At 43.8% G+C, this 14129-nt stretch overlaps 2 protein-coding genes and 1 non-coding gene across 3 annotated transcripts; 1 reads left to right on the top strand and 2 right to left on the bottom strand.

The window, feature by feature from the left end:
• Positions 1–771: 771 nt before the first annotated feature.
• Positions 772–2083, bottom strand: her5 (hairy-related 5). The gene is made up of 3 exons (XM_022210663.2): positions 2075–2083; positions 1889–1987; positions 772–1221 (listed from the first exon to the last, which is right to left on the bottom strand). The coding sequence occupies exons 1-3, from the start codon at positions 2081–2083 to the stop codon at positions 772–774; spliced, it is 558 nt and encodes a 185-aa protein (XP_022066355.2).
• A 3744-nt stretch (positions 2084–5827) lies between these two features.
• her11 (hairy-related 11) lies at positions 5828–8653 on the top strand. Its single transcript, XM_051954284.1, is given in 5 exon segments — positions 5828–6012; positions 7478–7573; positions 7702–7805; positions 7977–8353; positions 8356–8653. Coding segments are annotated over 5 exon segments (795 nt in total). The 5' UTR covers positions 5828–5958; the 3' UTR covers positions 8520–8653.
• On the bottom strand, positions 7103–7184 carry trnas-cga (transfer RNA serine (anticodon CGA)). Its single transcript has one exon. It is a non-coding gene; the product is annotated as a tRNA-Ser (tRNA).
• Positions 8654–14129: the final 5476 nt, after the last annotated feature.

The raw sequence follows: 14129 nt of genomic DNA, 5'->3' as shown, positions 1-14129 counted from the left end.
TAGTTTTGATGTATCAGTATTAATCTACAATGTAGAAAATAATTAAATAAAAAACATTGGATGAGAAGGTGTGTCCAAATTTTTGACTGGTAGAGTACATTCATTTTTAAAAAGTTTTTGTGTTTTTGTAAATTCTAAGAAGAAGAACTTGATTTTAATGGAGGCTTTCTATGCTCATGAAGAATAAAAACAGTAAAAGTGAGGAGTGTCCTTCATTAAACAAACCTTCATTATCTCTTTTTACTTGTGGCACTTTTTAGGGGAGACTTCTAAAACAAAACATGTTAGTTTAATAATAGTTGCTGCTGTTTCTGGTATAGAACTGAATGTCTTCCTCTACCTGTAAAAGCAGATTTTTCACAGTTCAGCCAGTTTTCTATTGAAAAACGAATCCCCACAAAGAGCAAAGAGGCCACTACAACCAGTGGAGTGGTCAGGAAATGTGTTTTTATTGAGAATGGCTTCAGCAAGTACAATCCTGAAATCTGAATTCATGCCTCAAATGGTTCAAATCAGAGCAAAGCAAAAAAAAAGTAGCAGCAGCACCAAAAGTCAAAGCACATAAAATTGGTGTTTCAGAAACACCAAAAACTCTTTAAGTGGCAACCAGGGTTAAAAAAAAATCAATTAAAAAGATCAAAAATATAACTCATGTCTGTACGTGTACAACAGGATTAGAAGATCATCAACATGAGACAGTTTCCATAGAAAAAGTCATCATCACTGTGCAAAAGATTTTAAGATGTGCAACATGTTCAGCTGCATGCGACTTCAGGGCCAAGGCCTCCACACCGGATCAGTCATGTGTGTGGAGGCCGTGGAGGGCAGCAGCCTGCCGGTGTCACAGCGGAGGCCGCTGCTGTGGCTGAAGGGGAGGCTGTGGTGCTGAGGAGACAGAGCTGCTGAAGCCCCGGCAGAATGGATGTGGATGAGTCCCGGAGCGGAGGACTGAGTCTGGGGCTCAGGAAGCACAAATGGAGCCTGAACTGCACCTCCTCCGGTGTCCTCCTGGCTCTTGCTGGCTACGAACTGACTGACCCTCAGCAGGCAGGACCTCATGCCGTCCTGGTAGCTCTGCTGGCGGGAGCAGCTTGGCCTCTCCTTGCTGGACAAGATCGTCTTCACGGCCTGGTGACCCTTCTTCGTGTCCCTCTCTGTCTTCAGGAACTCCACCACACTCTCCAGGATCTCAGCCTTCTCCACCTTTGGATTCTTTAATTTCTGTATTCAGAAAAGAGAATCAAAAATCACAGACCCTTTTCACTGACGTCACACTTCCGGGTCGGTACGTAGCTCAGCGCCATTTTGAGTGGTGAGCTTTGTTGAGTCCCTGACTGGAGTTTATCTTTTAGCCTAATATTTGTTGGCTATGGCTGCCTCTCAGCTGAAAAGTATATCGACACACTGGATAGCACTTCGAAAGACCGATATCAGAGGAAGTTGGAGTTAATTGATGCAATCGATCCCTATGAAGTTACACAGAAGGACTGGACAAGCACCACAGCGGCCTGCCTGTAGTGACCTACTGCAACATTGTGAACTACCACGTTTATACACAGAGTGCATACAGTATGGATCAGATGAAGGCATACAAATCTCTCGAGGCTTATAACCAGTTCATTTGTGGTTGGGTGAGCGATGTTGTTCATCTCAAGGCTGGTGACCTGATTGTTATCAGTGCTAAGGGAAGCCCCAGTTTCACCTACCACCCCACCTCCACAGTCCTCACTCTGCCCCCTCATTGATGTTTATGTTACTGACCTGGCTGTTGTGATGACTGAAATTTATCCATTAATTGAGGTTTATCCCCCCCCAAAAAAACAAAAAACAACTTATAACAGTGACGCTTGCGTAAAATTTAAAATGAAATCTTTATGCACAGACCTACCTCACTGTTTGTGCTCTCCAGCACCAGAAGTCGTAACGTCTCCAGACTGTGGTTGATCCGCTCCCGTCTGCGTTTCTCCATCTGAGGTTTGGAGACCTTCTAAAAGTAATAAAACACCTGAATGACCACTCTGATCATGATCTAACGTCATTAATCAAACATTTCTACTTCAGATGTATATTTTACCCTCCTCATGGGCCTCCTTCTGTGTGACTTCTCCACAGCAGCCAAAGTCTTCATGCTCCTCACTGACTCTCTGTGCTGTAGATCTAAAGTAAATCTGAGTGAATTTGTTGATTTTGGTGCATTTGGGGTGGGGCTAAATGCAGGGGTGTATCCAGCAGGGCCTGCTAGATACACCCCTCCTCATCCAGCAGCTCATGGCCTTGGCAAAGAGGAGAACTGATTTAATTTATATTTGCTTACATATTTTCTCTTAGCTGTGCATATTAGTAGGTAAATGACTTCAAACATTAGAACATTATTAAGAACAGATGAAAGGATAAACACATGGCATGTCTTAATCCTGTAAACTTAGAGTTTACCCTGAAAGTCCTAAAGCCTTCTCAGATAAAATCCTAAAGGATTTCTGTGAATTTCTCCAAGTATTAAAATACAATCTATTCATTTCACAGGAAACATGTATTACCGTAGAATCATTTTCACATTCTTCACAATCTACAGGAAAATGTTTGTTTTTTTCAACTAGATTTTACGGAACTATTTTTAATTATTCAGATGTTCTTTCATATCTGTAAGAACTCTATACTGTTAAAACCAAATATTCTGAATAATACATAAAACACACTGTAGAAATCTGGGACTGCACAGCGGAGTGGTGGTTAGCACTTTCACCTTGCAGCAAGAAGATCCCCAGTTCAAATCCCGGGTTGGGCCTGGGATCTTTCTGCATGGAGTTTGCATGTTCTCCCTGTGCATGCGTGGATTTTCTCTGGGCACTCCGGCTTCCTCCCACAGTCCAAAAATATGCTGAAGTTAATTGGTTACTCTAAATTGTTTGTAGGTGTGATTGTGTGTCTGTATATGTAGCCCTGAGACAAACTGGTGACCTGTCCAGGGTGTCCCCTACCTTTATCCGAGTCAGTTGGGATAGGCTCCAGCACCCCCCGCGACCCTCATGAGGATAAAGCGGAGTATAGAGAATGGATGGATGGATGTAGAAATCTGGTGGCAAAGGAGCCAGCAACAAAACAAAACAACAGACTACTGGGATACTAAAAACAAACAAAACCAACAACCTTGTAACCTTGCTAATTCTGAGTTATTTGTATGTTAAGAAAAAAGCATCTGTAAAAAATTATTTTAAAATGAGGTTACTATTTTTCTCTGCAACATAAAGATTTTTTCCCATTTTCTTCTGTTGATGATCTTTGGTTGGTTTAAAAACTGTAAAATTGCTTCATTTTACAGTTAAACACTAAAAAACAACAAAGAATTATTTGTTAAAATACACATTTTTGATGTTGAAATTATTGACAGCTTTGGCAATGTGCATTTTAAAGAAATGAGTCATTAACTGTAATTAAACAAAACAGGTTAAATCTGTTAAATGAAAGTGATTGCAAATACAAATGCAGTTAAAACACAGTTAAAAACTTTCATTGTTTACAGTGCAGGCAGCAGTTCTGGTCTTATTTGTGTAGTTATTCATACTTTATTCTGTTATGGTGAACTTTTTCACATCAGCAGTGCTTCTTAAGGGCTCTGTCACCCAAATTATTAACTGAACTGAATTATTATAGAATATAAAATGTGTTTTAATAACCCAAGATGTGCCAGTATCACTCTAGCTGCTGGTTAAAAACTGTCCACTGTTGGGTAAACTGATAAAAATATAAAATGTTTGTGCATACATGACCAGCCAAAGGTTTGGACACAAACTCTCATCCAATGCTTTTAATTTATTTGTATTCTTTTCTACATTGTAGATTAATACTGAAGATTAACATTTTTTTAGTTTAAAACTTAATTTCATACATATTCTTTTTTAATGTCTTCAGTATTAATCTAAAACGTATAAAATAATTTAATAAAAAACATTGGATGAGAAGGTGTGTCCAAACTTTTGACTGGTAGTGTACATTAATTTAAAAAAAAGTTTTACTGTTTGTTTTTGTAAATTCTAAGAAGAAGAAGAACTTGATTTTAATGGAGCCTTTCTGCCTAAATAAAAACAGTAAAAGCGAGGAGTGTCCATTAAACAAACCTTCATTTTCTCTTTTTACTTGTGGCACGTTTTAGGGGAGACTTCTAAAACAAAACATGTATAGAACTGAATGTCTTCCTCTTCATGTAAAAGCAGATTTTTCACAGTTCAGCCAGTTTTCTGTTGAATAACGAACCCCCACAAACCCTCAGACACCAGAACAGATCGTCTCTCGGTGCTGCGGGACTCACACCTATTGTGTAGAGTGGATGAGTGGGTTTTTGTCTTTCGAGGGTGTGTGCAAACACCCCACGACTTCTGACTGGGCAATTTCTGTGCAGGAACACTTTGGCTGTTTGATATTCACGCCATTTCTCCATCTGATAATTTCAAAGGCCTCAGAGTTTTAAGGCTTTGAGTTTTTGGGGTAGCTTTCTGCGTACTGCATTTACGGCCGCCCTGATCCTCATAATAGGCTAAAGTGTGGAGATAACACCGGGATGATCGGATCACGGGGATCTCGGGGAGATTAAGTGGCTTTTCATGGTCAGTGATACTTCCGTTTAAAATCAAAGAGAGGGCGATTAGTTTAGGATCAGAGCTCACTGATGGTTGCTGTGGAGGCTCAGGGGGGAGAAACGCTTTAGAAGATACATTAGAAGCGAGATGGTGCAGATCCAGATGAGAGAACTTATATTTAATATGGAGAAAGTTTGGATCTGTCTGTGCGTAAAAGCGCGCAGGATTTAAGCCACGTGGACCCGCCACATAAATAAGCCTTATAATATGCTCTCCTGAGCCTGTGATGGAAACTAATTGGTTTAAAACGCGCCCTTTGTTGGCAGAGAAATGAAGCGTCCACTTCTAATATCGTGACTGCTCGTGTGTGTCAGCCACACTCACAAAAGGAAAGCAGGAGAAGCGTAAAAATCACCGACAGCTGACAGGAACGTGGAGACAACAAGTGATCCGATGTTGAAAGAGAGCTTCTGTGTGAAGTCCAAACATGAGGTATCAAACCGACCTCAGGCCTGATGCAGCGCGCACACACTTCACACCCAGGCGCAATAATCACCCGCACACTGTGGCGCAGCGGCAGATGGACGCGATCTGCGCCCTTTTGCTTCACAACGCAGCTCAGATACTGGGCAGCCACTGCTCTCGTTTTTAATCAAATCTAACTTATCAGCAGCCAAATTCAATTTTATCCGATGTGCGTAAACGTAAACAGATATCCTCGCTTTTACAGCTCACCTCCTTCATTTGTTCATGCCCTCATTTGGTCCTTTTCTATCACTTAATGCAAAGTGCTGAGGCCTCACACGTCATAAAAAGTCTTCATAGTTGCCCAATTTCTCACCTCACTTCTGTTCCCACGAAGGAGACGAGAAGTTTCCCATCGTCTCACTTCACTGTCTTCTGGGAAACCACAGAAATCTGCATTTACTAATCAAATCAGAGAGGTAAGAGTTTCAATAACTTTGCACTTTTATTATTTTACTTCCTCAACCGCATGTATGGCGTTTTAGAAATATATTTTGTTTGTAAGGCATGAATTGAACATAGTTTTTTTTTTTTTGCCATTTCATGCAGCTTTTTCAAAAATAATTGTACCTGCACCTCATTGATACTCCATAGTAATCTTTCAAAATAAAAAAAACACTTTATTTTGTTTTTGTTGCTGATAAAAACTGAAACTACAGATAGTATCGCTTCATTAAACAGTTTAGTGTCCATGTGTTAAATGAACAGTTTCACTCTCATCCCGACCAGTGGCGTCACTCCCACCTGTCAGCCAATCAGAAGCAGCAGCCAGTTCCGCTTTAAAGGCTCCTTCAGGCCGCAGGAGCCGTTTTAAACTTCTGCAGCCTTCTGTCAGGACGTTTGCTTCAAACTCTGCACCATGACGAAGAAACGACAAACCCAAACTCTGGATGATGGCAAGAGCAGGAAAAGGGTAAGAAATGTTTTCAAATGAATAAAAAAATATATTAATTAAGGACGGATTGCATTCTACTGAGGCATACGTTTGAATTGTTTAGATTAATGTTAAGAAATCAAATTTTAAATTTGTTATAAGCTCTTGGGTTGCCAGATTAAGGAACATTTTTAGTTCTTTAACTCTTAATCTAACTTCAGACCTTCTTGGGGAGCAAATTAACTTATAAACAAGTAATTTACATTTTCAGCTTTAAGTTTGGTTTCTTATAAGAAACATTTGAGACCTTAAAGAGGATTTTTTAAAATTTACATTCAGGAGCTCAGGTCTAAATGTAAAGCAATGCAAAAGGAATAGAGGTCGCATATATTGCAGGGTTTATTGCACAGAGGATTTTTCCCCCAAAGAGGTCTTAGAAAGCATCAAAATGAGAAGGAAATTATGATAATAAAATAGCAGTTTAAATTTACTACCAGTTTTATTGATTTGATTGGGATTTTTTCCAAGTATAATGGATGATTGTTTATGAAATGGTCAAAAAATATAAAGAAAATACACATATTCCAGTGAAATAAAGTAGCACAGGTTGATTGCCTTCACTGTACGTGGACTGATTATGTCTAAGATAAGATAAGAAAAGATAGGATAAGATAAGCCTTTCTGAATCCCACACTGGGGAAGCTTGCAGTGTTACAGTGGATAGTTAGATGAATCAGAAATACAGTCTAGACATTGTTAATGTGGTAAATGACTGTTCTAGCTGGAATTTTTAATGGAATATCTCCATAGGGGTACAGAGGAACATTTCCAGCAACCATCACTCCTGTGTTCTAATGCTACATTGTGTTAGCTAATAGTGTTGAAAGGCTAATTGATGATTAGAAAACCCTTGTGCAGTTATGTTAGCACATGAATGAAAGTGTGAGTTTTCATGGAGAACATGAGATTGCCTGGGTGACCCCATACTTTTGAAATGTGCTGCATCTACTCCCCATCACTTGGAGCTCCAGCTCCCCAACAGTTTTGTTCAAACACTGTAAAGCTAGTCTACAGTGATAACTTCTCATATTAATAGATGCTTTTCTAGTTAAATCCAAGAAAGAGCCATCGTCATGAACAGGATTTGAACCTGTGCGGGGAAACCCCATTGGATTTCGAGTCCAACGCCTTAACCTCTCGGCCACCATGACTGCAAAACTTCTAGTTTCTGAACTGGAAAACAGTTCTGCAGACGAATGATGACTGAAAGTTCAACCCTGCAAGTTTACAGGATTAGTTTTTATGTTTGTTACTTATGAAACCCTGGAAGTCTGAATCTGAGTGTTTGTTGTCAGTAACTGTGGTTTTAAGGTGGAAATAATATCTTGTTATAGTTACTGTCGTTCGTTGGCTCATTCCCAGTCTGGAATTCTCCTGACACTGTACATTTATCACACTATGCCACAAATAATAAGCTTTCTCTTGCTTATTCGCCTCTTTCTAGATCCTGAAGCCGGTCGTGGAGAAGAAGAGACGAGATCGAATAAATCAAAGTCTGGCTGAACTGAGAAGTTTGCTGCTGAATTCCACATGTGATCCGGTGAGTCCCGTCAAAGCAATACCTCTGAACACCACGAGCAATTTGCAAAAAAAAAAAAAAAAAAAAACCCACATAACAACAGTGATGAAATGCAAATCTCCCCTTTTCCCAACTGTTTTCACCAACAGCGACTTCAGAACCCAAAAATAGAGAAAGCTGAGATTCTGGATTTGACTGTGGAATATATTCAGAAGTGGACAGATGGGAGGAACTTGAGCAATGGTCAGTCCAGAAGAATAGCAGATTGCATTGGAGTTTCAGAGTTAAATTCAAGGGGGAACAAATTGTGTATTAATGTGGCACTTGTTTGTGTGTTTTTACTCCTCCACACAGATTCTAAAAACAGTCGAATGAAGGCCCCTTTGGTGAAGCTGGCTCATTCAGACTGCAGCCCTCCTCCTCCTCCTCCTCCTCTCTTCAGCATTGAGAGTGCAGGTTTCCAGCAGTGTGTCGCCCAGCTGAGCACCTACATGCATCGGATACCGGCGGCCCAGAGAGCAGGACTCATGGAGAGGCTCAAACATCACTGGGACAGCTGGCAGCCCAAACCAGACTTCACCCAGAAAGTGTCCGAGACGCCTGATGCAACTGATGCCACCTCTGACGCCAAAGAAGAGTCCCCCAGGTTGCTTTTTCCGTCCCACTCCCCCTTCCAGCCTCACTGCTGCTCCACACCGGCCCACGACTACCTGTCTCCTCCCCCCTCTCCCTGGTTCTCTCCTTCCTCTTTCCCACCCTACGTCGCCTCCCCTCCTTTCCCGTCATTTGCCTGCCACTTCTCCTTCCCCCCAGCCTCTCACCTCCGTCCTCCAACACCTCCTTCTTCAGTTTCTCACCCACACTTCCTCACACCAGCCCGCCCGGCCTCCACGTCCCCCCGAACCCCGTCCACAGGGAGGGGTCAGCGCCAAACTCCTCCTCGGCCATGTGGAGGCCTTGGTTTTGATCTGGAGCAGAGACTCAGAAAACTGACAGCAGAGACACCTTGTGGGAACAAACCGGAACTGTGGAGATGGAAGGAAAACCCGTAGTGCCTGGAGTGTACAGTGTAAATATGATTAAAGTTGCCTATATTTTGTATTTGTCGGAAATAAATCTCATACTTGAATCTCATAAAGTCTTGACTTGTACTTTTGTCATCCCGTAAGTTCACTTATGTCCACTCAGACTTACAAAACTGAAAAAACTTACATTTCAAAGCCAGATATCATTGTTATACTTGTATATTTGGCACCTGAAATGATGCCAGTTTCTGTCCGAGGCTTCATACTGTAAAGCTGTAGGCATAAAACCTTTTTAAAAATGTACTTTTTTGACTGGTCATGGTACAAAAAAGGTGAAAGTAACACATAGTAATAAGATCACTGGGCCTTGAACCCATACATTTACAGTCATCATTAAATATTGCTCATAATTACACCAAGCAAAAAGACAGGAGTAGAGATAAAAACATGATTTTCACAAATAAAAATAGCTTTGACATGCGTCTCCTCTTCGTGGCTTATCTCAAACACCGGCCTCTTACATAAAGATTTAGTACTTGTGCGCCAACAGTCAGGGAGGTGGAATTAAAGGGATTTATAGCCACAGCAAAGCTTTCAAAGAGATCCAGGAGTCAAAGGAAAGGCCAACAGGAGAGCAATAAAGTCAGAGCGAAGCAGTCACTGGGTTTGTCTGGAAAACAAAAGGACACCAAGTGGACATGAGACACACTTAAACCTGATCATCCTGCCATGAACTCACAGCGTGAGCATTCACACTCTGCTCTCACAGGAGCAAATAACTACCACTAGATGCTGGTAGTTTACTTCAGAACACACAACCAGCACAGGATGCAATATGAGGAAAAGAGTCTAACTGCATTTAAGATGTTTAAATGATCAGATGATATTTAAGTTTACTGCAAAACAATAATCTAATTAAGGCAAATTGAAAGAAATATTAACAGTGTGTACAGGTGGATGTGTTTGTAGATAGATAGATAGATAGATTAAACCTTTATTAATCCCACAGCGGGGAAATTTACATTGTACAGCAGAAAATAGAACACTTATTTACAGCAAGATTTTTATGTAATTGCACAGCATCAGTTTTTACATTTTTTCTTGCACAGTCTGTAAATGGGTGAACAGAAACTACTGGGAGCAGGCTTGATTGTAAAGTCTGACTGCAGCAGGAAAGAAGGACCTGCGGTATCTCCTTTAGACACCGCGAGTGAAGCAGTCTGTCACTGAAGGAGCTGCCCAGTGATCTTACTGTTTCCTGCAGGGGGTGGAAGGTGTCCTCCATGATAGACAACAGCTTTGTCTTCATCCTCCTGTCTCCCACCACCTCCACAGGATCAAGGAGGCAGCCCAGGACAGAACTGGCTTTCTTTACCAGTTTCTTTAGTCTCCTCCTGTCTGCAGCCGTGATGCTGCTGCTCCAGCAGACCACTCCATACATGATGGCTGATGCCACCACAGAGTCATAAAAGGTCTTCAGAAGGGCTCCCTGCACCCCGAAGGATCTCAGTTTTCTGAGCAGGTGGAGTCTGCTCTGACCTTTCTTGTAAAGTGCACTGGTGTTAGTAGTCCAGTCCAGTTTCTTGTTTAAGTGAACACCCAGGTACCTGTAGGAGTCCACAATCTCAATGTCTGTTCCCTGGATGTTCACTGGTGTAGGAGAAGTGTGTCTGTTCCTGCTAAAATCCACCACCAGTTCCTTGGTTTTCACCTCGGTTGTTGCTAGAGGTACGGACCCGTACCCGTAGCCTGTGGACTACGGATACGGCACTTGCCATTTGCCAATCAGATACGCGAGATCTGGTCACGTGACTCCCGGTAGACGCTAGCTGTACGGACCCGTAGCATCGGTACGACAGGTACGGACCCTAAACCTGACCCTAACACTAACCCTAACCTTAACCTTTGCTTACCTTTCAACAGTTTACAGTGGTTAGCAGCTTCTTGACTCGCGAGACTCGCGTACGGGTCCGTATCTGTCTGGCAAATGGAAAGTGCCGTACCCGTAGCCCACAGGCTACGGATACGGGTCCGTATCCGTAGACACTACCTTTCACCTCATTGATCTGGAGGCAGTTCAGCAGGCACCAGTCCACAAAGTTCCGGTTAAGTTCTCTGTACTCCTCCTCATCTCCGTCCGTGATGAGGCCGACGATGGCAGAGTCGTCAGAGAACTTCTGAAGATGGCAGTTTGTGGTGTGATGGGAGAAGTCTGCAGTGTAGAGGATGAAAAGAAAGGGGGCAAGGACAGTCTCCTGTGGGGCGCCCGTACTGCAGACCACCGTGTCGGACACACAGTCCCCTGCCCTCACAAACTGTGGCCGGTTGGTAAGGTAATCCAGCAGCCACGTTGTGAGGTGAGAGTCCACTCCTGTATGCTCCAGCTTGTCCCCCAGAAGCACAGGCTTAATGGTATTGAAGGCACTGGAGAAATCATAAAACATGATTCTCACAGTGCTCTTCGTCTCCTCCAGGTGAGAGAGACATCTGTGCAGGAGGTAGATCACTGCATCATCAACCCCGATGCCGGGCTGGGAGGCAAACTGCAGCGGGTCCAATGATGAGCTCACCAGGGGTCGCAGATGACAAAGGACCAACCTCTCCAGGGTCTTCATCAGGTGTGATGTTAGTGCCACCGGCCTGAAGTGGTTGAGGTCCTTGGGGTGTGATATCTTCGGCACCGGTACCACACAGGATGTCTTCCACAGCTGCGGTACTCTCCCCAGCTTCAGGCTCAAGTTCAACATATGTTCCACAATCCTGCTCAGCTGATCTGCGCAGGACTTGAGGAGCCTGGAGCTGATGCCATCTGGACCCGTAGCCTTCCTGATCTTCAGTCTGCTCAGTTCTCTCCTCACCTGGGATGTTGACAGGGACAAGCTGGGGCAGGGGGGCTGTGTGCTGGTTGTGAGTGTGGGGCCCTGTGATGGTAGGAGAACTGTGGAGCTGTAAGGAGGGGGAATACAGCGGGGGTGGTACAGTCAGCAGGGGGTGCAGACAGATGCAGTGGTGGCTGCTGCAGGGTGGACTGGTCTGGGGGAGGGATGGCTGACTGTTCAAACCTGTTAAAGAAGGTGTTCAGATCATTCACCCACTCCTGGTCCCGTCTCAGTTCCGTCTTGGGATCTTTGTGGCCAGAGATGGTTTTCAGGCCCCTCCAAACCCCACTGACATTGTTCTGCAGCAGCTGATCCTCCATCCTCTTCCTGTAGCTGCATTTCCCCTCTCTGATCTTTCTCCTCAGCTCTCTCTGTGCAGATCTCATCTCCTCGTTGTCTCCTGACGTAAAAGCCCTCCATTTGTTCTTTAGGAGAGCCTTTATATCAGGAGTAATCCAGGGTTTGCTGTTGGCGAAACAGCGTACAGTCCTGGTGGGCACAGTGTAATCCACACAGAAGTTAATATAGTCCAGGATGCAGTGTGTGAGGTTGTCTATGTCCTCCCCATGATCCTCACAGAACACTTCCCACATAGTCGTGCCAAAACAGTCCTTGAGAGCCTCCTCAGCTTCCTCAGACCGTCTCTTGACCATGCGGGTGACAGCTGGCTGTCTGTGTACCAGAGGTTTGTACACAGGAAGGAGGTGAACCAGGTTATGGTCAGATTTACCGAGTGGTGGAAGAGGAGATGATGTGTATGCCTCCTCAGTGTTGGCATAGAAAAGGTCCAGTATTTTATTGTCTCTGGTGTGGCAGGTGATATATTGTGTGAAGATGGGTAGTGTGGACGAAGGAGAGGCATGGTTAAAGTCCCCAGTAATAAGGAAGAGGGCCTGTGGGTGCTGTGTCTGCAGCTTGCTTGTTACTGAGTGTAGCAGATCACAAGCAGAATTAGCGTTAGCAAAGGAAGGAATGTACGCAGCTATTGCGATAACATGCGAGAATTCCCTCAGCAGGTACTAGTATGGTCTCATACTAACAGGTAACAGTTCAATGTCCTTGCTGCAGAATTCTCCTCGATAGTGATGTGCCCAGGGTTACACCATCTATCATTAACATACACAGCCAGTCCCCCTCCTTTCCTCTTACCGCTCTCCTTCGTCCGGTCAGCAGTTGAAAGCCGTCCAACACATCGTTAGAGTCCACTGTCGCCTCCGTGGGCGTTGCGCGGCTATTCTGCGTAATAAAGTAATGTTATCACAGGCGCTGAGCAGCCAGGCTGAGAGACGTCCGCTACAAATACATGCTGTTATTCAGATTTTGACTTTCAATATCTCCAAATCCTTAGGCGGTGACAAAGATCTCTCACTGTGGCCTTGTCAGGGGTCATCCCGGCTACCACCATGCACAATATCACCTGATTTTACTGTAGAATTTTAGAGAAAATTAATGTCAAAGTATGCTGCAATTTCAATCGCCTATGTCCATAACTGCTGAATTTGACTGTCCATTTCTGGAAATCCTTAGGCGGTGACAAAGATCTCCCATTGTGGCCTTGTCAAGGGTCATCCCAGCTACCACCATGCACAATATCACCTGATTTTACTGTAGAATTTTAGAGAAAATTAATGACACCCCCCCCGCCGTCGTCACTGGGCGGAAAGAATATGTAGCATTACTGTCTTCCCTCCGCCTTCGGCCCACATCGGCTCATCTCGTCCTGTGATCACATAAACATATACACATATGTCATTGTCTATAACATATACACATATGTCGATGTGATCACCCCCTCCTCCCCCCAGACGAAAATATTCGGAGCTCGTCTCTTCCCTGCGCCTTTGGCCCATTTCGGCTCATCCCGCCTTGTTCTTCAGCTCATTTCGGCTCCTCCATTCGTGTTTGTAAACACCACCCGAATGGCCGGGTGGCTCCCGACTCTGAAGCCACGCTTCACTTTGTTGCCTAAACACAAGACAAGATGCTGAAGACCGGTGTTTGGGAATTATTCACTTTAACTAAAGACTAAACGAGGGCAACATGTGGACCCGGGAGACCAGATGAACGGATCCGATTATTCGGGCCGTCTCCGCCCCTGCTGCTGCGCCGCCGCATGAACCACACGAACGGATTCGAATATTTGGCCTGTCTCCGGTAGAGTCCCTATATTATCAGAGTATCGACATGACGGGTCCAAAAAATTTTGGTCACGTGATCTATAGGCGCCATTTTGTTTCCTATTCATGAACGCCGGGTTTTCCTGTTAACATTGTTTACACCGCAGAGAGTAATTCGAGGTCCTTTTTCGCTTCCTAAATACCTGAAAAAAGACGGGCTGTTGTGCCTTTGGGTGCACAAATCGATCGGAGAAGGGATTCCACATGTTTAGATTTCCCAGTCTGGCAATAGTGAAAGAAGGAAACTGTGGGAAAATAAAGTCCGGAGAGTGGGATGGAAACCGAATTCATCATCGTTTTTGTGCCAGGTTAGTCCCATGTATGTACTTTCATGCTATGATGTATGGGTGAATGACAGATATCAAAGTTTGATGTAATTTTAGGCAGTTGTGGTTATTTTGACTTTGACCATTTTCATGCATGGAGATGCATGAAATACGGGCCCGTATGTGCAAACGTATTTTGCTAAATTGACCGAAGCTGCAAACTCGATGAT

Source organism: Acanthochromis polyacanthus, chromosome 10 (genome assembly GCF_021347895.1).
Source record: "Acanthochromis polyacanthus isolate Apoly-LR-REF ecotype Palm Island chromosome 10, KAUST_Apoly_ChrSc, whole genome shotgun sequence".
Taxonomy (NCBI): Eukaryota; Metazoa; Chordata; class Actinopteri; family Pomacentridae; genus Acanthochromis; species Acanthochromis polyacanthus.
The sequence above is the reverse complement of the archived record's forward strand: the minus strand, read 5'-3'. Positions and strand labels throughout refer to the sequence as shown.